The 24,013-nt window shown below is 53.9% G+C and overlaps 1 protein-coding gene, 1 long non-coding RNA gene and 1 pseudogene across 3 annotated transcripts in view; 1 reads left to right on the plus strand and 2 right to left on the minus strand.

Annotated features, from left to right (window-relative positions):
• Nucleotides 1-2,549: 2,549 nt before the first annotated feature.
• LOC120228049 lies at nucleotides 2,550-2,748 on the minus strand (annotated as a pseudogene).
• Nucleotides 2,749-3,701: 953 nt separating this feature from the next.
• FOXK1 (forkhead box K1) overlaps nucleotides 3,702-24,013 on the plus strand; it is a 60,478-nt gene continuing 40,166 nt past the window's right edge. Inside the window, exon 1 of the mRNA XM_039226034.1 lies at nucleotides 3,702-4,324. Within this exon, the coding sequence (XP_039081965.1) occupies nucleotides 3,711-4,324 (614 nt within the window). The 5' untranslated portion in view covers nucleotides 3,702-3,710. The remainder of the gene's footprint in view (nucleotides 4,325-24,013) is intronic.
• Nucleotides 21,299-23,476, minus strand: LOC120227960. Of its 2 annotated transcripts, none has more exons than XR_005527379.1 (2): nucleotides 23,232-23,476; nucleotides 21,299-21,385 (listed from the first exon to the last, which is right to left on the minus strand). It is a non-coding gene; the product is annotated as an uncharacterized LOC120227960 (long non-coding RNA). The 2 variants fall into 2 exon arrangements; XR_005527378.1 differs by having other exon boundaries at nucleotides 23,150-23,476.

Consider the following 24,013-nt stretch of genomic DNA (forward strand, 5'->3'; position numbering starts at 1 on the left):
AGTCGATCACTCAACCTACTGAGCCACCCACGTGCCCCAGGGGTGCCATAAGATCTGAAAGGTTGACAAAGTTTGCCCTTGCGAGCTGTTTATTGCTCCTTTTCCGAGTGCCTGCTGTGCGAGGCAGGTTCCCACTGCCCTGTAGACCTGGACAGAGTGTGAAAAGTCAGCGTCCTGTATTTTGGTTCTTCCATGGTCTTTTACTGGCCTTTTGCTTGCGCTGTCTGTTGAAGCTGTCAGTATATCCTGTGGCTTGCTGTTGGAGGAAGGAATGGAGTGGGTGTCTGGACGTGGCAAGGTCACTGTGAGGCAGCCCCGTGAGCTGCTGGTGTTCTCACCCCGCGTGTTCTTGCTCCTCAGAAAATAATTCTTAGAGCTCTGTCAGTCCGGGCCTAAGCCTTCACTTAATTTGATATTAAGTTCAGCCAGAGGGTCCTGGAAATTCATAACATACCTCTTGTCATCAAAGAGACCTGGCATCAAAAAGCGAGAAGCCACCTCAGATGACCCAGAAGAAAGAATCTTGGAAGTTGTATGTAAATCTCTCTCTTTAAAAAAAATCGAGCTAAAATACAGTGCATGAATTTTATCATCTTAGGGGCGCCTGGGTGGCTCAGTTGGTTAAGCATCTGACTTCTGCTCAGGTCATGATCTCACGGTTTGTGGGTTTGAGCTCCACGTCGGGCTGTGTGCTGACAGCTCAGAGCCTGGAGCTAGTTGCAGATTCTGTGTCTCCCTCTTTCTCTCTGCCCCTCCCTTGCTCACGCTGTGTCTCTCTCTCTCTCAGAAATAAATGAAAAACATTTTTAAAAAAAAGAAAGAAGAAAAAGAATTTTATCATCTTAACCACTGTAAGTACATGGTTCGGTAGCACTGAGTTCATTCCCATTACTGTGCAGGCATCACTGCCCTCCATGTTCAAAACTTCTTTCTCTTGCAAAACTGAAACTCTGTCCCCATTACCTCTCCCTGCCCCCTCCCAGCCCCTGGCACTCACGCTTCTATGGTCTATATCTAAGAACTTGAAAACCCTGGGGACCTCATATAAGGAGAATTATACAACATTTGTCTTTTTGTGACCAACTGATTTCTCTTAGCAGAGTATCCTAAAGATTCATCCATGGGGTAGCAGTTGTCAGAATTTTCTTCTTTTTAAAAAAAAAATAAATAAATTGGGAGAAAATTTTAATGTTTATTTTTGAGAGAGAGTGTGTGTGTATGTGTGCATGAGAAGGGGAGGGGCAGAGAGAGAGGGAGACAGTGTTCAGATTCTCATCTTATAAAATGTTTATTTAGTTTTGAGACAGAGAGAGTCAGACTGCGAGTGGGGGAGGGGCAGAGGGGGAGACACAGAATCCAAAGCCGGCTCCAGGCTCTGAGCTGTCAGCACAGAGCCCAATGCGGGGCTCGAATGCACTAACCACGAGACCATGACCTGAGCTCCTCAGGCACCACCTCCCCTTTGTTTTTCAGGCTCAGTGACCGATATTCGATTGGCTACATGCTCCACCAATGTGGGTGGACCTTTGGCTCCTACCTTTTGGCGATTGTAAATAATTCTGCTACGAACATGGATGTACAAACACCTTTTCAAGACCCTGCATTCAATTCTTGGGGGTTCATGCCCTGAAATCAAATTGCTGGATCATATGGTCATTTTATGTTTAATGTTTTCTGGGACGGCCGTGGTGTTTCCTATAGTGGCTGCACCATTTCACCTTCTCACAACCAGTGTGTATGTAAGTGTCTTTGTATCAGATAAATATTGCCCAAATCCCCCAAATCCACCTCCTTCCTTCAATACCTCCCCTCCCCCCCTTGCCTGAGCTACCAGCTTCCTTACTGGCCTCCCACAGTCACTGGCCCCTTTCTGATTTGGGCTCCAGAAAAACAGCCAGTGATGCTATTTCAAATACGTGGGTCCACATGCTGCCCTTCCACTGTGGTTTCCAGGGCTGGTGGGATAAAACCTAAACCTTGACATGACCCAACATGGCCCTTTAGGCTTTTTTGCCTAAGTGGGCTCAGCTGATGTGGTCACTCGCTCTTCTATCCCCAGTGACCTGCCTATCCCTCGAAGGTGCCACACTCCCTCCCTTAACATATGCTGTTCCTTGGCTAGAATGCCCTCCCCCAGACTCCCCACCCCCACCCCCCAAATCATCCTTGGACTTCAGATCAAGTGTCATTCCTTAGGGGAGAGATCCCTGACCTAGTTTATACTGTCCTCTTCCATCTGCCAATTATGTTTTCTTGTGACAGCTTTTCATAAAAATGTGTTACTCCCCCCTCCCCAAAACGTTCCTAATCTCCATTTGCATCTATGTACTTGCTCAGGTGATAATTGGTTTAACATGTCCTGCAGGTCCAGTCTAGAAAGTGAGTAAACAGGCCAGCTTCTCACCCTGGGGGAGGCCCCTCTCCCTGCACACCCTCATGTCACCACCCAGCAATGCCTCACAGGACTTTCAATGGTGGTGATTTTATATTTATTACTATATGCATTTGACCCATGTCTGCGTCTCCCACTGAGCTGTTAGCTCCACCAGGGAGGGTCTATGTTCTCACACTTGACCATTATTTTTTTTTTCTCCCCCACGACCCAAATTATGCAGTGGGGATTCCCACATCTGGGGACATCACAGGGGTCAGCACATCTGGAGTGCTGAAGCACATCTGCAGTGGATGAAGCCTAGTCCTGGGAAAACCATCTTCACAATCATGCTATCTCCCCTGCCAGGGGAGTATTCGGCAATTATTAAATGATGGAGATGTGGGAATGTTGCTGCCTTTCTTAGGGGACCTGGTTGGATTAGGAAGGCATGTAGGGGTCCTTCCTAGTGCTAGAGGGGTCCGACCCCCAGTGCCCCACTGGCCAGGCATGTTCCTCCCAGATGAGCCAGTAAACAGCTTGAAGGGCAGGCTGTGTCTGCCTTCCTGAAGCCAGTGCCTAGCCTGGGTCCCGGGATATATGATCTAGCTGTTTGTAGAGTGAATAAATGACCCCCAAAAGGAACACAAGACATCCGGGACCGCAAGCATCTTTTAGGCAAACTTCAGTTACAGGACGAAAACCCTTAATTTCGGGGGCTTAAGTGTGATCGAAGTTTTGGTTAGGCAGATGGAGCGGCTGGGCCCCAGAGACTATTGAGGTCATTTGTCCCTTTGCCCAGTAACCCAGGAGCTAAACTCGCCAGCTAGACTTTTGGGGGTTCTCCTCGTCCGTCCTCCCACCCCAAGGGCGGGGAGAGGGCAGTGGTCCTTCCCCCTCCCCACGTCCCCAGAGGGACGTGGGGAGGGCAGCAAACCCCACCTTCCTGATCCCCCCACCCCACCCAAGGACAGGAGCTGGGCGAGGACAGCGGTCCCCACCCCGGTCCCCCACCTCTCGTACCCCAGGACGGGGAGAGCATTTGTCCCCTCCTCCCCTGTACCCCCCACCCGACCCCAGGAAAGGAGCGCGGGGAAGGCAGCGATCCCCGCCAGGTCATCCACCCCACCCCACGCGAGCACAGGGGCTGGGGGCGCGGGGGACGCCGCCGGCGTGGACACCGCCCCGACCGCACCCGGGAGCGCGGGCGGGCGGGGCGCGCGGCCTCCGGCTCCGCTCCGCCGCGATCCGGCCCGGGATGCCGCGCCCGCCCGCGCCCGGCGGAGCCCCGCCCCCCGCCGCCGCGCCGCCGCCGGAGGCCGCTCGGAGCTGCGCGAACATGGCCGAAGTCGGCGAGGACAGTGGGGCCCGCGCCCTGCTGGCGCTGCGCTCGGCGCCCTGCAGCCCCGTGCTGTGCGCCGCCGCCGCCGCCGCCGCCGCCTTCCCCGCCGCGGCGCCCCCAGCGGCCCCTGCGCCCGGGCCCGCCGCCCCGTCGCCACCGCCGCCCGCCCAGCCCCCGCCGCCTCCGCCGCCGCCGCCGCCGCCGCTGCCGCCGGGCGCGATCGCGGGGGGCCCGGGGGCCGCGGGCGCGGGGGGCGCGATCGCGGGCGGCGCGGCGGGCGCGACGGACTCGGGCGCGGGGGCCGCGGCGGGCGAGGCCCTGGTGGCCGCGGCGGCCGCCTCGGTGCGCCGGAGCCCCGGGCCCGCGCTGGCGCGCCTCGAGGGCCGCGAGTTCGAGTTCCTCATGCGGCAGCCCAGCGTCACTATCGGCCGCAACTCGTCGCAGGGCTCCGTGGACCTGAGCATGGGCCTGTCGAGCTTCATCTCGCGGCGCCACCTGCAGCTCACCTTCCAGGAGCCGCACTTCTACCTGCGCTGCCTCGGAAAGAACGGCGTCTTCGTGGACGGGGCCTTCCAGCGGCGCGGCGCGCCCGCCCTTCAGCTGCCCAAACAGTGAGTGCCGCGCCCCCCCATCCCCCGCCCGGCCTGGACCCTGGGGTCACCGGACCCTCGGCCCGACTGGTGGTCACCTTCGGCCTTTGGCCCGGCCTGGACCCAGAGGTCACCCTGACCCGGGGCCGGGGCCGATCGTCGCCCCGGGGTCACTCCCGACCACCGCCCCGGATCCGCAACTGACGTAGATCCTGGGGTCACCCCAAACCTTGCCCTGACCCCGCCCTGCCCGACACCGGCGACGCCTCCGACCCCGCCCAGCCTGGGCCTCAGGAACGCTCTCCAACCCAGGTCCGAGATCTGTGCTCAACCTGGACACGAGGTCCACTCCGGACCCCCACCCTGCCTGGGCCTTGGGCTCCGAGGGTCGTCCCTCCCCCGCCTACCCTGAACCGGAAGGGTCGCCTTTGCCTCTGGCAGGCCCGGACCGGAGGACACCCCTGACCCCCCTAGCCTGAGTCCCAGGTCGTCCCTGCAGGAACACACCCCTGAAAAGGATTGCATCAGGAGGTGTCGGTCAGGGAGGTGCGCCTTCCCCACCCTCGCGGTGGGGGCCAAGTCTGAATGGCAGTGACTTTGGTGCTGGAGGGACAGGACAGGAAGTGCTCTGTCCTCAGTGACCCTGAATGCTCTGCTCCTGGGTTGGGGCGGTGATACCCAGGATTCGGGGGCATATGTAGCACAGCCTGGGATTCCTGGGCCCAAAGGGGAAACAGCAGGGCAGGGGGGCCAGGGCAGGGAGAAGGAGGCCCCAGGGGTCACAGCTACTGTCACACGCATGCTTTTAGGGACATTCACTCACTTTCCCTTGTCTTCTGGTCCCCACATCCACCTTTTCCCCCAGGGGCTCTGCCCCTGTGATCCCCGTTTCTCAAGGTCTGTTGATGAGAAGCCTGTTTAACTGCCCCGCTTCCCCTTCAGATCACTTTCTGTTTTCTGTGTAGTAATTGCCTTTAACCCTCACGAGTGTTTATATTTCTCCACTGGGCTTCCTGTTCCAGAGTCGTCTCTGATGGTCTCATTATTCTTTTGTATGAGAGAGTTCAGGGGATTTTGCTGGGGTGATTCCCGGCGCCCAAAGCTTGTTTCTGTAAACTTCTCCCATCCCCAGGGTCTTGGCGTGCTGGTTTGTAAATATTGTACTGAACAGTTTCCCAGTGCAAACCCAGTAGTGACTCACTCAGGGCGTGAGCGAGAGAACAGACCTCTATTTTACAAACGTGAAAGGTACGGTATTTCGGTAAAATCAGGGCTTGGAGAGTCACAGAGTCATCCTGTCCTATGTTTGTTACCACTTTGTTCTCTTTTCCCTAATCTGCACGTTCTCTCTGTTCCGGGCCATTCAGGACCTTTCAGGGCCTGAGAAAGTGACAGCAGAACAGCGCCTTCCCCTCCCTGCCCTGGGGCTCTTAGAGGCCTATTTGTGCTAATGCACCTCCACTACTGAAGTCTGATTTTCAGAGCTCCCTGCCCCACTGTTGAATAGCTACACTCCTGATTAGGGCCCTGCTTGCTGAATTCTGAGTACCTGGGTGCTTTCTCCAACTCAAAGGGATGGAGTGTGAGCCCCCCGCCCCGCCCCGAGTCCTCAGATCAGTCCAGTCCCCGGTCTGTTGTTCGGAACGTGTGGTGGGTGTCTGTGGTGTGTCTCGGGTCTGCGCTCAAAGCCCCTGCCTCCTCATGGGCACGTCTGGAGCGCCGTGCCTGTGGGCGACCGGCCCGCTGTGCCTGGGCTTGACCCGAGCCGGGCTTCAGAGCCATCTCCACGTAGGCAGTGATGTCAGATTCACAGGAACAGAACAAACGGGCAAAAGGGGAAACAGCAAGTGGCGGTCGGTGTCTCCCCTCCCCTGCTGGGTTCTGAAAACTGGCAAAGCCTGTGGACTGACGTGTTTGGCAATTTGAGCGGGTTTACGTTTTTTTCCTATTTTACAGAGCGTAAACCTAAGTAGTCCCGCCTGTGGGATGGGCTGTTGTAGACTTCTAGAGCCAGGCTCTCTGCCCTCTCCCACGGACAATAGTCAGTAGAGTTTAATGAATTCAGTGCAAGGAAGTTGAAAAATGTGTACGTTTTTGTCACTCCCAAAATCGGAAATCCATTACTGACTTTTAAAGAAAGGTGAGAATGAATGTCTGTTTTCTCTCAGGTGGGTACATGGTTTCGCCATTAATGTTGGAACCTATGGGAGCGCCTGAGTGGCTCCACTGGTTAAGCATCCGACTTTGGCTCAAGTCATGATGTTGTGGTCTGTGAGTTCATACCCTGTGTTGGGCTCTATGCTGACAACTCAGAGCATGGAGCCTGCTTCCCATTATGTGTCTCCCTCTCTCTGCCCTTCCCCTGCTCTCTCTCTGTTTCTGTCTCTCTCAAAAATAACTAAGCATTAAAATGTTTTTTTAGTATTTGAAGCTGTGGGTTTCTTTACCGTAAATTTAAGATTCCTGTCATGTTGGCATTGTGTTGATTAGGCTATGCTTGGATGTCATGGAGTGCAGATGCGTGAGCCTTGGGGCCTTTTTAATTTTTTTCATGTTGCGGTGGTATGCACACCGTTTCCTGAAGGGGGACATCTGAGCGGGGGGACGTCACACGCACCTCCCATCCCAGGGACAGCTTCCGCCGTGTTTTCCTCACTCTTCTTTCCTACTCAAGACCGCTTGTGGCTAAGAGGAATCCTGGGGTGTATCCCCATTTACTACTACAAGGACATCTTCCCATAACATCCATAGTGTTGAATAATGGACAGGAAAACAGCTCCTTGTGACCCACTGAGAGGTGACCTTGCCTGCGGCTGCGCTGTGCTGGGGGAGGGAAGCCCGAGTCCGTTACAACTTTGCATGTGCCTTGCTGGGCTCCACGCAGCCTTCTGAGCCCCAATGCCCGCCTTCCTCCCCGACAGCCGGGCCAGGAGTTGTTCTCTCCCACTGGAGACCAGGCACGGGAACTGGCGGGCAGTGGGTGCATGGACCCGAGCTGTGTCTGGTGAATGAACTCATAAGGATCTGAAGGGATTTGCAGCGCCTGCAGGGAAAGCAATGGCATTGACCTCACGCGGTTTTCTGAGATGGAGTGTCCCCTCGCCTTGGGGACATGGGGACCGTTCTCTGGTTTCACGGGTGGGTATGATTTGCACGTGACTGGTTCTTTATGCCACCAGATTTGGAATTTGACGTAGATGCTACGTGTGAGCCACGCTGAAAAAGGCCCATACACAGCTCCCTACGCGCTCTTACCCCCTTTTTTCCAGCCTGCCTTTTTTCTTTAAAACTCAGGTTTGTGATAAACATGGACTACTTGATTAATTACAGTAGAAACAAGACTTCTGTTTGTGATAGCCTCTGGGGGTGGTAAGATCATAGGATCCTTTTTTCCCCTTCTTCCTTTTCTGTGTTTTCCAACCTTTCAGGGACGAGCGTAGCTCCTTTTTTTTTTTTTTTTTTTTAACACTTATTCATTTTTGAGAGAGTGCACAAGCAGGAGAGGAGCAGAGAGAGGGAGATACAGAATCAGAAGCAGGCTCCAGGCTCTGAGCTCTCAGCACAGAAGCCGATGCGGGGCTCGAACTCACTGACTGTGAGATCATGACCAAAGTCGGACACCTAACCGACTGAGCCACCCAGGCACCCCATAATGTTTATTTGAGAGAGAGAGAGAGAGAGAGAGACCAAGCACAAGCGGGGGAGGGGCAGAGAGAGACGCAGAATCTAAAGCAGGCTCCAGGCTCTGAGCTGTCAGCACAGAGCCTGATTCAGGGTTTGAACCCACGAACCGTGAGATCATGACCTGAGCTGAAGTCGGACGCTTAACTGACTGAGCCACCCATCTGTCCCTTTTTCAACACTTTTTATGACAGAACATTTCAAAAAAAAATAGAGCAGTGATCTTCCACGTGCCCATCCCCGGCATCAGTGGGTTGCATGCCATGACCTGGCTAACTTTTCCTCTGTCCCCACTCCCGCGGCCCCCAGTTATCTGGATGGAAATCACAATTGTCGTCTCATTCTGTGTGTAAACGCTTGAGCAAAAGATAAAGATCCTTTTTTAAAAAGCTTCACCACAACGTCGTTATGACACCTTAAAAATTAATAATCATTTCTTACTGTCATCAAACTTCCAGTCACTGTATGCATTTCCCTTGCTGTCTCATGAATTTCTTTTCTCAGAGAGTGTTTATTTGGATCAGGAACTAAATCAGGTTCAGACAGCATGCTTGGCTGGTGTCATTCACATCTCTTGTCATCCGTAGGCTCCATCCATCTCTTTTTTCCCTCTCTGAAGAGACGGATTCATATGTCCCATGCGGTTCCCACAGCCTGCGTTCGCGGACTGGGTTCCCATGGTGTCCACTTACTGTAAATTGATTGTGGGACCAGAGATTTGATCCAACTCGGGTTTGATGGTTTTTTTGCCAGAGCTGCCTCATAGGCGGTAGAGCACGCGTCTGTCAGGAAGCAGAGATGTCTGTCTCCCTTAGCGCCTTTGGATGGTCCTCGCCGGGGTCCATAGATTGGTACCACCTGTACCGTTGCCGGTGACCTTGGCTGCTGGTGCATGTGCTTGGCTGTGCCGGTGCCCCACCCTCGGAAGGACAAGTTGTGAGTGGCCCATGGGAGGGGTCACAGCTTCCGCACGTAGACCGTGATGGAAAGTGACTAACTGTGCCCACGAAGGCATTTTAGTACATAGGGGACTGTTTCCTGTAGCTTCCCAGTGCTGTTCCACCTTGGTCCCTCGAAGAGTATGGACTCAGTTATCAACCGTCATAGCGGTCGTTATCAGATTGAAGTCATTTTGAAAGTAGTCGGAAAATGCTCCAGATTTGCCAAAGACAGCAGGTCCCCCCCACCCCCCGTGACTCGAAGCTCGGTCATGTCCAGGACTATATGCTGTGCGGGGCTTGCCATGGGACGGGAGAGGGTGTCCGTCCGCTCAGCTCCCAGCCGCCGAGAAGACAGGTGGCCAGAAGGGCCTCTGAGGGAGAAACATTCCCATCTGGGGCCTGCTGGGAAGGAGGACACGGTGTGGGTGTGGGGCTGCCGGTCACATCAGTGCCCGTGGAAGGAGGAGCCGCCCAGCAGAAGGAGAGACCGAGCCGTGGGTTCAGCCGCGGCGTCTGGGTGGCGCGGGCCGGACCACGGGATGTGCGTTTTCTCTAGGGAAGCCCTTCCCTCTGGTCCTCTTGCTCGTGACCACTTGTTATGGATCACGGGCATCTGTTCAAAGTGACACCATCGTCTTGCCAAACACTTGCTTTGAAAAGGCTGGTTTGTGGGAGCATGGCCCAGCGGGAGCCCATGCACAGAGCCTCTGGGAATAAAAACACGTGCCCCTTCCAGTGTTCAGTTCCCGCCAGGTATTTGGGGCCAGTCACCCACATAGGAAGATGAATGTAGTATTTTAGATGCGAGCCTATGAGAAGGTTATAATTGATCATGATGCGTGTGCTGAACTCGAATTCATAATAAATTTACAAAAGCCTTTGCCACTGGGAGAGGGCAGGGTTGCCGGGTGCCCAAAGGGCATGGTGTAGACTTTTAATGACGTTCACAGTTAGTGCTTTCGCAAAAGACAGCTATGTTTACAATTATGAGCTGAAATGAAATGAAAGCTTTTGATTTGGAGATACAGCCATTTACTGTTTGCTGTTTTTGCATCTTGTGAATGTCAGGGGATAAACTTGGTAAATTAATGACAACTCAAATTACAGCAATGCCTCATTTCCATAATTACCCTGCATTTAAAGCATTTCGTATTAACACGAGAGGATTATATAAATGCTTTTACTTTGATTTCCTGGAAACGGGCCCTTGCGTCGTGACGCTGGGAGGTTTCGTGGGTAACGTTCACCCGCTGCTATCGCTTTTCACAAGTTTCCGGTTTTCTGGGAAAAGGCTCCTGATGGATTTAAAGGAAAGCAGATGGACTCTCTGGCTGTGAATGTGTTTCATAGACGTGTGCAGGGAAGCCATGAGGGGGTAGCATGCATTGGATGGCGCGGCCGGCCAGCCTATGCTGGGCGGTCCTGCCCTGCACCCCTCTGGCCTCACCGGACCCACTTCTGGGAGCTGGACGGCAGGGTGAAGATGAGTTAGCGTGGGCTCTGCTTCCCCCGGACGTGACCGCGCCGGCATTAAATCGTGAGCCGCTTGCAGATGTGTGGCCTCCTCCCTCCTGCGAATACTTTCCAGGAGGCAGGCGGGGAAGAGATGGCTATTTCATATGTGGTTTGCTTAAGAAGAACTCTTTTCCCCTTAGTCATGTGTGACATGTTCAGCCTTGCCCAGGAAGGCTCGCCCGCTTCTTCCGTTTCTTTCCTCAGTGAGGAGGGCCCTGGGTCCCCTGCACGTGTGTGCAGAGTGGGGCTGTGACCGCCTGTGTTACCTTCCGGCTTGAAGCCACAGCGGCCGCCCGGCACCCTGCCCCTGAGCACCGGCCCCGGCTCTGCGGAAGAGCTGCCCCTGGCCTGTCCCCTCTCCTCTCAGGCACCCCCCCCCGCCTTGTCCACTTCAGCAGGACATGCGGCGTGGCGTCCAAGGGCCATTCCACACCCTCACACGTTGCCGGGGACCCCGGAGAGCTTTCGTTCGTGTGGGGCCGGCTGTCACACTCAGCGTATTAGAAATTAGAAGTGAGAAGTTCAAATATACGTATTTATGAAGCTGCTCAGAAATAGTAATAATAAATGTATGTCAAGAATCCTTGTTCATGACAAAACCACCATTTTCCCCCAGACACGGACATTTAGAGTAGGGGAGCTGGTTTCTGCAAAAAGCTTTAAGGTCTGGCTTGATGGAAGGCGGCCGGAACGTCCTGGCCACTGGGCTGCTAGTCTGTGCCGGCAGGCGGTTCCGGTTCAGGCTGGGAAGGAAATCAGCCTCACACGGAGGGGGGCTGGACGAGGGAGGGGATCTTAGCGGCCTTTCAATTGTGGACGGTGTTCCTAGACGCCTCACCGGAACCTGACGGGTGGTCGTTTCCTCAAGGTCAGCTGCAGCTCGGAGTCTGACGTCATGAGTGGACTTGTTCTCCGTTGGTTACACTGAAATCAGTTGCTCTGTCTCGCATCTAGAATTCCTGTCTCGTTACACAGGTCTGGCTTTACAACTTGCGCATGGATTAATTATTGAGGGAAACAGTGATTGGATTATGCAGTCATCTGACGTCAGTATGTCTTATGTAAAGAAAAGCATATTTTGTCTTTAAGTTGGGTTGCTAAATTTGATCCCCTTTGAACTCAACAAATCATGTTTTTGAAAAATAGAAATCTTTGAAAGGATCAGGCATTTTGATATAGTTTAATTTTAAAATTTGCTTTAAAAGTTGAGTGACAGTATATTTTTAAAAACTTTTTAATGCTTATTTTTTAATTTTTTAATTTTTTAAAAAATTTATTTCTGAGAGAGAGAGAGATAGCATGAGCAGGGGAGGGTCCAAGAGAGAGAGAGAGACACAGAATCTGAAGCAGGCTCCAGGCTCTTAGCTAGCTGCCTGTACAGAGCCCGACACAGGGCTCGAACCCATGGACTGAGATCATGACCTGAGCTGAAGTCAGATGCTTAACCGACTGAGCCACCCAGACGCCCCTAATGCTTATTATTTTTGAGAGAGAGAGAGACAGAGAGCAAGCAAGTGAGGGGCAGAGAGAGGGGGAGACACAGAATCTGAAGCAGCTCCAGGCTCTTAGCTGTCAGCACAGAGCCCGACACGGGGCTCGAACTCACAGACGCGGGATCATGACCTGAGCCACGGTCAGACGCTCAACCAACTGAGCTCCCCAGGCACTGCCACAGTGCTTAAAGAAACAGAAAATGTCATGTGATTGAGTCATTTGCCTTATTAGTACCTCATGACCTAATTTGGCTTAAATTAGGTGTTTTGTTTTTGTTTGTTTTTTTTGTACGGACAGTCAATTCTTGATGATTTCAGATGGGCTCTCCCATCTTGTCCGTTTATTCTTGCTGGCTCCCAGGCGACGATGGCCCTGCTGTCACCCTTTAGCCGTAGGAGGGGGGCCACCAGGAAAAGACAGGGAGGAAGGGCTGGACACAGAACTGCGAGCGTCCCCAAGTGGTGTCAGTGACAAAGTAGATGTGTTTTTGTGGGAATAACTCCCCGTTTGGGATTTCTTTTGAAACCCTTCTGAGCACACTTCTACAAACTGTGTTGACTTTGGATAAACACGAACATTCCCTCCCTCCCTGATCTCATATTCCCCCCCTAGATTTCTGTCCCCTCCTCACAGCAAGACAGTGTCCCACGGCCCGGCGCCAACCTTCCATCGGCTCAGGAGAAACTCCGCTTTCTGGGGTCTGTGCCAGAGGAACAGAAGGTGCTCACGGTTCTCCAGACGGACAGCAGGGTGGTCACGTGTGTTCTGATCCCTCCCAATCCCTCCCACGGACTTGCACCGCCCCCTCTCACAGCTCTGCTGTGTTTTATAAACTTCCTAGTTGGAGTTGGGGTTCATATTGATGTGCCATGGTTGGGGGTGTGGGTGGGTGGCTCAGTGAGCAGCTTGGCAAGGAGACCAGTAGGGCCCGTCCCCGCCCGGCACTGGGGAGCCCCATGTGGGTGATTCGGGCTCAGGCACGTGCACCAGCGGTGGCTGGGGCCACTTGTCCATCACGAGTGTCCGGAAAAGCTCCCTCCTATCACATGATTTGGTTAGTTTACTGGTGACATTGAAGATCCTTCCCTGTGCTACCAGGAAGCCGTGGCTGGAACACGGTCAGTGAAAAATAGCTTGTGAGCCCAGCAAGCCTTCGGAGCTGATTCAGAAAGAGCATGAAAATGGCATCTGATGGTCCTGGTGGCAGAGGAACAGGTTGGAGGCTGTGACGCTCTGTGAGCAGTCGACGACGTTTGCATGTCTCCGCCTCCGCCCTTGGGGCCGTAAATATACCGTTCTGCTTGGCTGGTACACCCTCGAAGCTGGGAAGCTGGGGACGGTGACTCACCACAGCTTGAGGAAAACATCTTTCCCTCAAGAATATCCACCTTCCTCTGGTTGGATTCTGTATTAACTAGGAACGTTTATAGCCCTGCAGTAGCTGCTAACGTGCAAGGAGACTCCTGAATATTCCGCGTTCCTAGCAGTTACGTTTTTCTCTGCAAATTGTGGCGTGAACGGGTGCTCCAGACCCGCTAACCCCAGGGGCTAGCCAACAGGAGATCTCATGGAGGGCCTAGAAATTTCTGCAGGACAGAAGTGTTTTCTGTCTGTGCCATCCGAGGTGGCCATTGGGCATCTGAAAAGTGGCTAAAGTGGCTGAAGAACTCAGGTTTTAAGTTTTTAGTCTTTAAGGTTGTTCACGTTTACGTAGTCGCACGTGCCGCCAACCTGGAGAGGCTGCAGGTCCCCAGCGTGGGTGTGGCCACTGCCTCAGTTTACCCCAGTTACCTCCGAGGCATGGGTGCTCCAAGGTGAGAAGGCCCCACAGGTGTGGTCTGGGCCGGGGGCTCAGGTGGACTTCCCGCGGCTCCATGGTGTGGGCTGAGGAAGCCACAGCCATCCAGAAGCTCTCCTGTTGAAAGCGGCTGTCTTGTGGCCGACCAGGCCAGCCTCTTCGGCTTCTGCTGCTCGGCACTGCAGAGACATGAGCATGAACGCTGTCCGTTTTCCCGTTACCCGAGTTCTCGAAGCCCGAGGAGAGAAGTACAGGACCCAGGAGCGGATTCCTGTGGGTAATAGAGAGGAGACACAGTGTGCAGGACAATGTTCTTAAACCTCCGTGGCCTTTTATAGCCCTGGGTTTACTGTGCCCATTGGTCATCGATAGATCACTTGGGAGTCTGGTTCCTTGACGTGAATATTACGTGCTCACAGATTTTAAAAGTCCTTTGTGAACAGATGAGTGTGTGTGCTGCCCACACGGATGCCTGCTTGTACCGGGCACTGTCAGTATGGCTGGCCGTTCTCTGGTGTGACTAGTGGTCGTGTCCCCCTTCTCCCCTGCAGGGGGCTGTGAGCCCACGAGTGAGGGCTGAGCTCCCCGTGTCCCCCCTTCCCCGCTGCAGGGGGCTGTGAGCCCACGAGTGAGAGCTGAGCTCCCTGTGTTCCATGCCGGTGTCGTGCTGAGCACTTGGAGGACACGAAGCATCCACTCACATACTTCTGTGGCCTTCTGCTTGTTGTGATAAACTAATTCCAACATGTGGCTCATGGAAAGTCCGGAATCGGTATTTCTGATCTGTGGTCAGGAAACCTGTGCTTCACGTGGGAAATAAGGGACCCGCCGCCATCAGCTGGGCTGTGGCAGTGTCTGCACCAAGCTTCTGGGAGGGTTGTGGACAGGCCGGAAGTGGTGACCAGAGCTTGGTCCAGGGCCGCATGTCCAGGAAGAGGAGGAAGCGCTCCGCTGAGCAGTTGCAGGCGCAGCACGTTGAGATCCTGGCGGCAGACTGCAGCCTGTGGGCCAAGTCCCGCCAGACTCTTGTTTGTGTAAAGTTTTATAGGAACACAGCCACGCCCATTTGTTTTCATGGTCTCCGTTGCTGCTTCGTTGAGACAGAGGTGGGGTGGCCTGGAAACCTAGTATATTCAGTGTCTGGCCCTTTAGAGAAACAGTGTCCACCCCCCTGCACCTTCCTCCATGTCAATGATAACATTTTCCTGAGATCATTACTAGTTTTCTTTACACAGAGCTCCTGTGTTTCTTAAGGTTTTATGTTTAATTCTGGGTGTTTTTTACATATTTATCTTGGGAATGGTCAATATCAATAATGGGATCTTTTTTCCCTTATTATTTTCTAGAGGGTTAGTGCTCACATGTAGAAAAGGAGGGCTGTGTGTGTGTGTGTGTGTGTTTTCTTTTTTTTGTTGGTTTGGACTTTATTATACTAATTTATTTTTAAATTTTTGAATTCAGAAAACAAGCTTCCAGAAAAGTTTTAAGACTAGTTCAAATAACTCCTATCCTCTGCCCAGATTCAATTTTTAACGTTCTGCCATGTTTGCTTTTAGTATTTTCTCTACACATCTACGTGCTATTTGAGAGCAGGTTACGTGTGCAACACCTCCTTTTCCCTAGAGCGAGGGCATTTGCCATGACCGCGGTCTGCTCACTGACTGTCACCCAGCCCGCCCTCTAATCCACGGCCCCTCTGCCAGTGCCAGCACCCTTCATAGCGTCCAGGGTCCTGTCCCGTGGGGAGCCATGTGTTCGGGTGTCCTGTCTCCCTGGTCCCCTTGCTCTGGGACAGCTCCTCGGCCTTTCTTTGTATTGACCTTGACATTTAAAAAACACAAAAACGAAAACCAGGACAGTCATTTTATCAGATGCCTCTCAAATTAGATGTCTGGTTAGACCAAGTCCTGATAAGATTCAGGTCAGGCATCTCCGCAGCCTGAATGAGGATGCACCCCTTCTCCAGGTGTCACTCAGATGCTGGGGGCCCTCCTGGTGGAGGTGATGACGATCCCTTGGTTTAGGTGTTGACTGCGCAATAGTTACTGTTTTTCCTTTTGCAGTTAACAAGTAATGGTGGCTCTTCAGCGCTGGAATAAAATACTTTGTATCCAGTCACTGTTACCATTTCTTGTAACAGTTTTTAAATTCACTTCCTGCATGCATTTTTCTAGGTCATATTTTCATCTGCAAATGATGGTTATTTTGTCTTCCTTCCACTACCTTTTATCTCCTTTCTTCTTGTGGTCTTGTGGAGTTTGTTAGAACCTCCTGGTAGCACAGAAGTACTGTGATAGTGGGCTCCGTTCTTATTTCCTGCTGGACCAGGAGGGCCTCTGGGGCATTTAGAGTAAACGTAGCTTTGCTGCGCAGAAGCCGCTTTCTGGAGGCGGTCCCCGGACTACACACCCACAGCGCTCCTGCACCCACAATGCCCCCAGTCTTGCCATCCCGCTGTTACTGTAGGGTTGGTAGTCTGTTTATCTCATGTTTTCTGGTGTGTGTTGGTGGGGGGGGGGGTGTGCAGTACTGGCAGAAGATGGTGATCAGTGGTGACAGTAGCCTAGCGTTTAAAAGATCTGCATCGGGGCACCTGAGTGGCTCAGTCAGTTAAGTGTCTGACTTCGGCTCAGGTCATGATCTTGCAGTCTGTGAGTTTAAGCCCCGTGTCAGGCTCTGTGCTGACAGCTCGGAGCCTGGAGCCTGCTTTGGATTCTGTGTGTGTCTCTCTCTGGCTGCTGCTCCCCCACTCATGCTCTGCCTCTTTCTGTCTCAAAAATGAATAAATGTTTTTAAAAATTTTTTTAAAAAAATAAACAAATAAAAGATCTGCATCATCACCCCCCAGCTGGGTACCTTTGGGCAAGTGCCCTGACCTCAACCTCTCAGCTCCTCATCTGTAAAATGGGCACACTCCCCACTTGCTGGGGAATTCTGAGAACTCAAAGTTGTTTACCAAAGTGTTCACCCTGGTGTCTGGTGTACAGGTGCCCTCACCACGTGCCCAGGCCATCGCTGTGGCTGCCGTCACCGTGACCCCATAGGAGAGGGTGTGTTGCTCTGAGAGGCATCCAAGGGTGTCAGAAGTGAGATCTCCTCTGTGGCAAGAAAGCTGTTGCAGGGCCTGGAGCCCGGCCCGGTGGGGTAGTCTGCTGCCCCACCCCCTTCCAGCAGAGGTGCCAGTCGCTGGCAGGATGTCATAGAGAATGGCGTCCAGTCTGCGCTGGCTAGAGTCTGGGCTTGGGCAGGGCAGGATCCCCCCAGCTCTGAAGGGGGTGCCATCAGAGCAAAATAGGGTTTGTTTCTTGTGTTTCTCTGAGCCACTTGCCCAGATTTGAGAAGACAAGCTCAGGTTTTCCTGTGAATCAGTTTGAACTGTCTTTTGTGGGGCTCAGAGACCGGCCCGCCCTAGGGCAGCACGCTGAGGGTGAAGCCAGCCTCAGTGCAGCGGGCTGACTGCCCCTGGCTGGGACATGGGGCACCCCACAAAGGACAGTGAGCCGCTGGGGAGGGGGCCCAGATTGGATCCGGTAGTTTGTATGTCATGGCATTTAGACAAGTACAGAAGACGACTGAGCACGTGCTTGTGGCCCACGGAGAACTGGCACTCGCTCACCTTGTGTCGTGCGTTCTCAAGTTTTTAATTTTTTTTTAATTTTATTTATTTACTTTTGCCCAGTGTAGGGCTTGAACTCGTGACTCTGAGCTGAGATCAAGAGTCGGAGGCTTAACTGACTGAGCCACCCAGGCACCCCTGTTTTTTTTTCAGTTTTACTTATTTGTTAAATCATCTCTCATCCAGCATGGGGGTCGAACTCACAACCCCAAAACCAATCGTGTGCTCTTTCGACTGAGCCAGGCAGGTGCCCCACAGGCCTTGTTTTAGAGAAACCACACCCTGCCAATGACATCCCGGCCCCAAGTCCACCTTCCCACCGTGTTTCTGTCCCTTCCCCAGTGGCAGCCGCCCCTCGGAATTCAGCTCTGGATCTGTCTCACCTCCCCCGTTGTAGGTGTTGGGGGGCTGGGGGCTCGTGTACAGAGATGGCATCACAAATCCGCCCGTCACACCATGTGTATTGTATTAACACTTCTCCAGAAGACTGCTTCGCATCTGATGCTGTCAGGCACAGAGACTCATGCCTGTTTGTTCATGGCCCTGATGCCTGGGCCTGCGGCCCGGCATCCCAGCTGTCCCCCACTCTCTCAGCTCTGCCTGCGGTGGCCTCCATTCAGCATGCCCAGCACCCCTGTGTGCACCCGGCTCCCGGGAGCCCCCGTCTCTCAGCCTGAGCACCTCTGCCTGCTTCACTCGCACCTGGTCCAGGTGGCTCTGGGCTCCTGGCCTGCCCCGGGCTTGTCGGCAGCCCTGTGCTGTGGCCCTGGCGTCTCCATGTTGAAGTGAGTGGCCTTGGGAAGACAGCCCTCAGCCCCTTGCCCGCACTCCCACGGCGGGGGGCTTACTCAGGCCTTCCGTTCTACCAGCGCTGTCTCTCTGTGTGTTAGGTGTGGTGGGGGCTGCATCAGGAGGGAGGCCTCACGGTCACAAAGAGCGAACGTGTGGTACCATTTCGGGGGGTGCAGAGAGGAAGCCAGAGGAGTGTTGGATGGATGGGAGGACCTATCTGGGGAAGTGATATTTCAGCATCTCCGTTGCAAGCAGGAGCTGCTGATTGGAAGCATCAAGGGCAGGGGGGTCCCAGCAGTGGGACCTGCAGGTGCAGTGGCTTGTCGGGTGGGGGTAGGGGAGGTGCTCCGACAGAGGAGGCCACACACTGAGGGGGCCCAACATCCCCCTGGAAGGTTCGAAGGAGCGGAGTGACATGCCCAGAAGGGCCACCATGGGGATGGTCAGTAGAGTCTGTCGGGCTGGGCTGGCTCTGAGGGCGCGGGGGTGGTGTGTGCGCACAGGGGCAATGTGTGTGTGTGTGTGCACGCACACGTGGACAGCTCCCTAAAACACCCAGGAGGAGCCACCTGGCCAGGGCCTGGAGCCCTCACCTTCCCCAGGTGTCCCCAGCGCTGCCTGGCCTCACAGTGCAGAAGGAAGTGTGCATGAATGTTATGGAGCCCAGGAGACTAGGGTGGATTTTATCCGCCCGAATGCTGGGGACAGAACATTGTTGAGAACGTGGGTTTCATTCTGTGTGGCAAGGTTAAAAGCTTCTGCAGCAAAACCACATGACCTGAGGGGAGCCCCAGACAGGGACTTGCTGCTCCCTGAGGTTCCAAATGCTGTTCCGACAGCGGGAAGGCCCTTCCAGACCCTGGAGGCACTTCCAGCTCATCCTTCCGAATGCTGTGACTGCTGTGGGCTAAATGACAATGGAGTTGCAGCCTGCTGGAGCGTTAGAGAGGCCACGTCAGCCATACCTTCGTCTGGGCAGGTGGAGGTCGCAGGAGTCACGTCTGTGAGCTAATCCCCACTCGTCTCTGCGAATGCAGAAGACGTAACCGTGTAGCAAAAACGTGTGTGTGCGCCTGTTGTTTTGAGAGTCTCCGCTGGTCTGCTTGGAAAATTGGCTGCTGCTGCTTAGTCAAATAACGTGGGAAAAAGTTACTCAGACAGCTAGCGGTGCCGGCTTCGAACCCTGCCCTTGGAGCCCTGGTGATAGTGCGGATTCCCGAGTACTCCATGAGTCCCCGGGTCCCTGATTGCAGACCAAGAAGCCTAGGTGCAGACCACAGGGCTGTCCGGGGCCAGCGTTTGCTCATCATCCTCCCACACCCTGGTCTGCATTTTCTCCTGCTCCCTGAGCCCATGAAAGGTGGCCAGGAGGCCAGAAGGAGACTTGCTGGGGAGGGCACATGTGCTGCTTTTCTGGCCCAGCTCACTGTGCCCGAGGGCCCTGGGGACACAAGGCGAGCTCAGACATGCCGAACATCTCCTTGCCAACCCCACTTGCACCCGGGGGGACCCGGGCGCTGGCCCGCCCCACCACTTCCAGATGGAGCCCATAGAATGTATCTCCAGCTGCTGAGAGCCCCCTGTGTACCTGGGCTGTCCTCGGCCCCGGTCACCGTCTGCTAAGACGGGTGGACGTGCACAGGACATGGGAGGTGGGAAAGGAGGGGAGGGGTGTCCCAGCTCCTCTTCAAGGCTGAGCACCCACGACGGAGGGGCGCTTCCTCCAGCTCACGGGGCGTGTATCACTGGAGGGGCACTTCCTCCAGCACACGGGGGACGCGTCACACTTTGTCCCAGGAGCCTTTGGCTTCTTGCCTTGGGGAGGGCAGGCAGCCAGGAGGAGGCAGAACAGCTTCTCTGCTTTATGTATTGGCCTTTCTTGTAAGATCGCTTCTAATGCTTACTTATTACGATTTATGAACTTGTGTCCAGTGAATTAAATTTTTCTAAAGTAGATTGGTTTTGTTTTTTAAATGCCATGAGACTGAGATGGGGCCTCCCTGGGCAGTGTTAAGCAAGGGTGGGTGCACAGACTGAGCCACTGAATGGGCCCGGGAGGAAGTTGCCCCGTCCTGTGTCCCGGCTGTGAGGGGGGTAGGGTTGAGTGGGGGGAGGGGGGGCAGCACACCTGTCAGCACCCCAGGCCCAGGAGCCATTCACCTCCCAGGTCAGCCACTGCTGGAGCCCTCCGACTCATCTTTTCACAAATTGTGGTGAGAGATACATAACGTAAAATCCGCCGCTCTCACCATTTCTCAGTGTCAGGTTCAGGGGCGTCAAGTACACTTGCACTGCCATGCAGCCATCTCCAACAGCCAGCCGCAGCTCTGGCCCCCTTGAATGCCCCCCCACAGCCCACACTCCCCTTCCACTCTGTCTCCAGGGTAGCCTCCTCTCGCGCCCCCTTCTGTATCTGTCATTTCACAAGGCTGCCAGTCCAAGCGCGTGTGCCCCTTTAACATATGTGTTCCTGCATGCGTTCCTCCCCCCCCGCCCCGCCCCTCATCCCCGCTGCCCTCCTGTCCTGCCAGCCCTTCCTCAGCCCTCGCTGTCCCCTGCCTGGAGCACCGTCTACCTTCTTCCATGCGGAGCACTCATTGTCTGCACACTGCATTTCTCCAGGATATTCGTGTTGTTATGTGTCATACTTTACATGACACATTCCCCTCCACCCCTCCCCCTGCCTGCCCCGTTAACCTGGAAGGTGAGGGAGAGTGAGGACCGTGCACCCAAGTGTTTCCGCTGTGGCCTGTCACGTGTAAGGTTTATCTGGGCCTCTTCCCTGCTGAGCATGTGGCGGCCGGGGAGAACCTGCGTGTCCTCTCCCCCCGCCTCTGCTGACCCGAGGTGGCTCATGGAGGCTCCCAGAACTTGGTCGGTCCCGGTGTGGAGAGTCATTGCCAGGATGGCCCCTGCAGCCCTGGTCCCCTCCTCCCTTTGCATGCGTGGCTTAGCATCTCTGTGCTCTCCGGTTCCAGCACCTTCTATGTGCGCCGTCCGTACAGGGAGCTCTACTGATATGCTCAGCCCATGTTCGCGGTTGATTCATCTTTCGAGTGTCTTGCCTTCTGATGCGCCTCGAGCCGTTAAGGGATTGAACTGCAGCTCCGACGTGTGGAGATTTGCCACACTTACTCAAATTTCCTTTTTTCTCATCATAAGTTTGTCATTTTTTTATTATAACTCTGCGTAGCCTTCATCTTTTGTGGCTTTTAGAATGGCAGTTTCATCTTGTTCTCTGTCACCTATGAAGCAAGGGATATAAGACGTCTTTTTAACAAGATAACTAAAAGAAAGGGCAAAAATTTTCATGTCAGTAATTTTTTAAAGGAGCAGCTGATTGTCTGTGAGACTTCATCTGTCCAAAATGGTTTTTCTCCAGAGGATTCCAGACCGCTAATATGGTAATAAACAGAAAGCTAAAAATCTTTGATACTGAAGTTTATTTGGGAGTTTACTTTAGAAGCCTACATTCTGTAGTTCTTAAAAGGCAAACATTTTTAATGTCATTTCTTTTCTAAGGAGCCAGTTTTTAAGAGAAAGCCCCCCAAAAAGTGCCTTTTTAAGCTTTTATGTTCTATACTTCCTTTACTACTTCAGGCATTTTGGTATTAACTGTGCAGTCCGTGGTAATAGAAACTTTGGAAAACATGGAAACGTGGAAAGAAGAGAAGCCACGAGAAGCTGCTTTCCACAGAGACCCCACTGATGCCCTTTGTCCTTGCGTCTGCTTCCTTTTTAAAGACCTTAGCGGGAGCTTTGCTGAAACTGCAGATTTGCAATTTGATGACTGCTGGCAATTGAATCCCGGACCATAAGGAGCCTTTTTTATGTTAATATGTGTTTAGCCAAGGAGGTTAGGACCACTTTGCCCCTGCTAAGCTAGGAGTCCGCCTTGGGCCTCTTTGCCTGCCTGAGGCTTGAGGAGGGGTGAGGGGAGGTAGGGCGGCCAGGCTGGCCGGAGGCCCATCATCGGGCGGCTCCTGGCTCCTGGCCCGGCTTCCCGGCTTCCCGTGCTTCCCTCTTATCAGGAAGGAGCCTCCCCACCGTCCTCATTGCACGGGACCAGACCAGATAATGCTCGTGGTAACCAAATGCAGAGTGTGATTGCTGGGTTTTTCTGACTCGTCTTCAGAGTGGGGTGATGGATGGGAAGAGGGCCTGGCGCTCCAGGCCGCGGACTCCTCCTCACAGGAGAGCTGTGTTCCGCGGACGAGCTAGGAGCCGTGTCCTCCGCGGGGAGAGTGGGCCGAGTCCCCCTGGGGCCCGGGGCAGGTGGGGCAGCTGGCTGTCCAGGCTCACAGACTCGCCATTTTTCTTTAGCACTTTTGATGTGCAGGGGCTACAGGTAATTTTATTGAAACCAAACAGAACGCGACAGCTCACGAAAAATTCCCCCATGGAAACAGCTCAGCTACTTTACACCCAGACCGAACTCCGTTGCGGTTTCTTTGTAAAATCGCAGAGTAAAACCTAAACATCTCCTGCCTTTGCCCGAGAGAAAAGACGCTGTAGCAGCGCCGGCAGCCCAGGCGGGGCCCAGCAGCCAGCAGGCAGGGAAAGAATGATGCCTTTCCCTCCTCCCCGTTCCCTGTGATGCCATGTGTGCCCATTCGTGTGTCAGGCACACGGGCAGGAGAGTGGGGGCAGGTGCCTCACAGACTAGAGGAAAGAAGAGTCTGGAAGTTAGGACCCCGAGGCTAGCGTGCTGGGGAGGGGAGCCTGGAAAGAGGGTCTGCTGGGTTTTTATTTCAGAGAACACTGCTAATGAATAGACCTTGGGGATAAATGGATGTGACCCTGGAGGCGATTTACATAACAATGAAACTAGTTCAGAGGACCTTGCAGGCTGAAACCAGGCCTCTCCCCTGCGGTTATTCCTTATTCCATGGTGTTAATCTGCTTTATGATCCACTTTCCCCAGGCCGGTCATTTCTCTCCACACTAGGAAGTACATTCAGAGCTGTGGCTTCTGCACTAGCGGTTAAGGGACGATCGCTGCACTTTACCTGTACCCATCTGTCTGGGAAGGGCCGGTCAGTCCGTCTTTTCCACCTGTGTCCCCTATGCCACACGGTCCTTCTTACTCACATGTGTGGAAGCATATTTTGTCAGTGGTCGTCAGATTTTCGCATACTCTCCCATTTCTGAGTAAACGCAGGTGAGGAGAAGGGATTGCCCGGCACAGGCCCCTTGGTCAGGATCTGTTCAGAAGGACGAAGCCGGCCTTAACAGGCGGTAGGAATGCGCTCTTTGAAGGGCCTGTGCCTTGAGCCGAATAAAGGAATAAAAACCTCTTCATATTCTGCTTGGTGCTGACGCTGCTCCCGTGTTGGTGTGTTGGTGTGGGGCTCTATCCAGGACGGCAGGGAGGGCTCTAATCTGAGGCTACTTTGTGACATCATCTGGTTGGGAGGTGATCCACCCTCCCTTCGGAAAACCGACTCGCTTCCTGAGCTTTTGATCGGTACTGCTTTGGGTAAATTGGAAGTGGATCTGGGTTGGGGGGATCGAGGGAGGTGGGGTGGAGCGGGGTGGTGGGGGGCAGACCACTCCCTTAGGAAAGGTTGGAAATGTTGAAATCCAACTTGACCTTAAATTAACCAGTGATTGTCTCTGTATAGTATGGGGTTTGCTGTGGGCAGAGCACTGGATGAGGGGCCTGGGGCACAGCAAACAGTGTAACAGAAGCGTTGCGATTTGCCGCTAATGGTAGAAGCTTCGACTTCTTCTTTGTGACCTGGGAGGGAATTTTCTCTGAATGTTTCTGCAGCAGGGCCATGGTATGGCCAACAGTGGGATGTGGCCTGGCCTCACTGCCCTGTGGGCCCGAGTGCTGGCAGGCAGGGGTGACATCAGAGGCCACCTCCGGA

This window comes from Hyaena hyaena, unplaced genomic scaffold (assembly GCF_003009895.1).
Source record: "Hyaena hyaena isolate Hyena2069 unplaced genomic scaffold, ASM300989v1 scaffold_20, whole genome shotgun sequence".
Taxonomy (NCBI): Eukaryota; Metazoa; Chordata; class Mammalia; order Carnivora; family Hyaenidae; genus Hyaena; species Hyaena hyaena.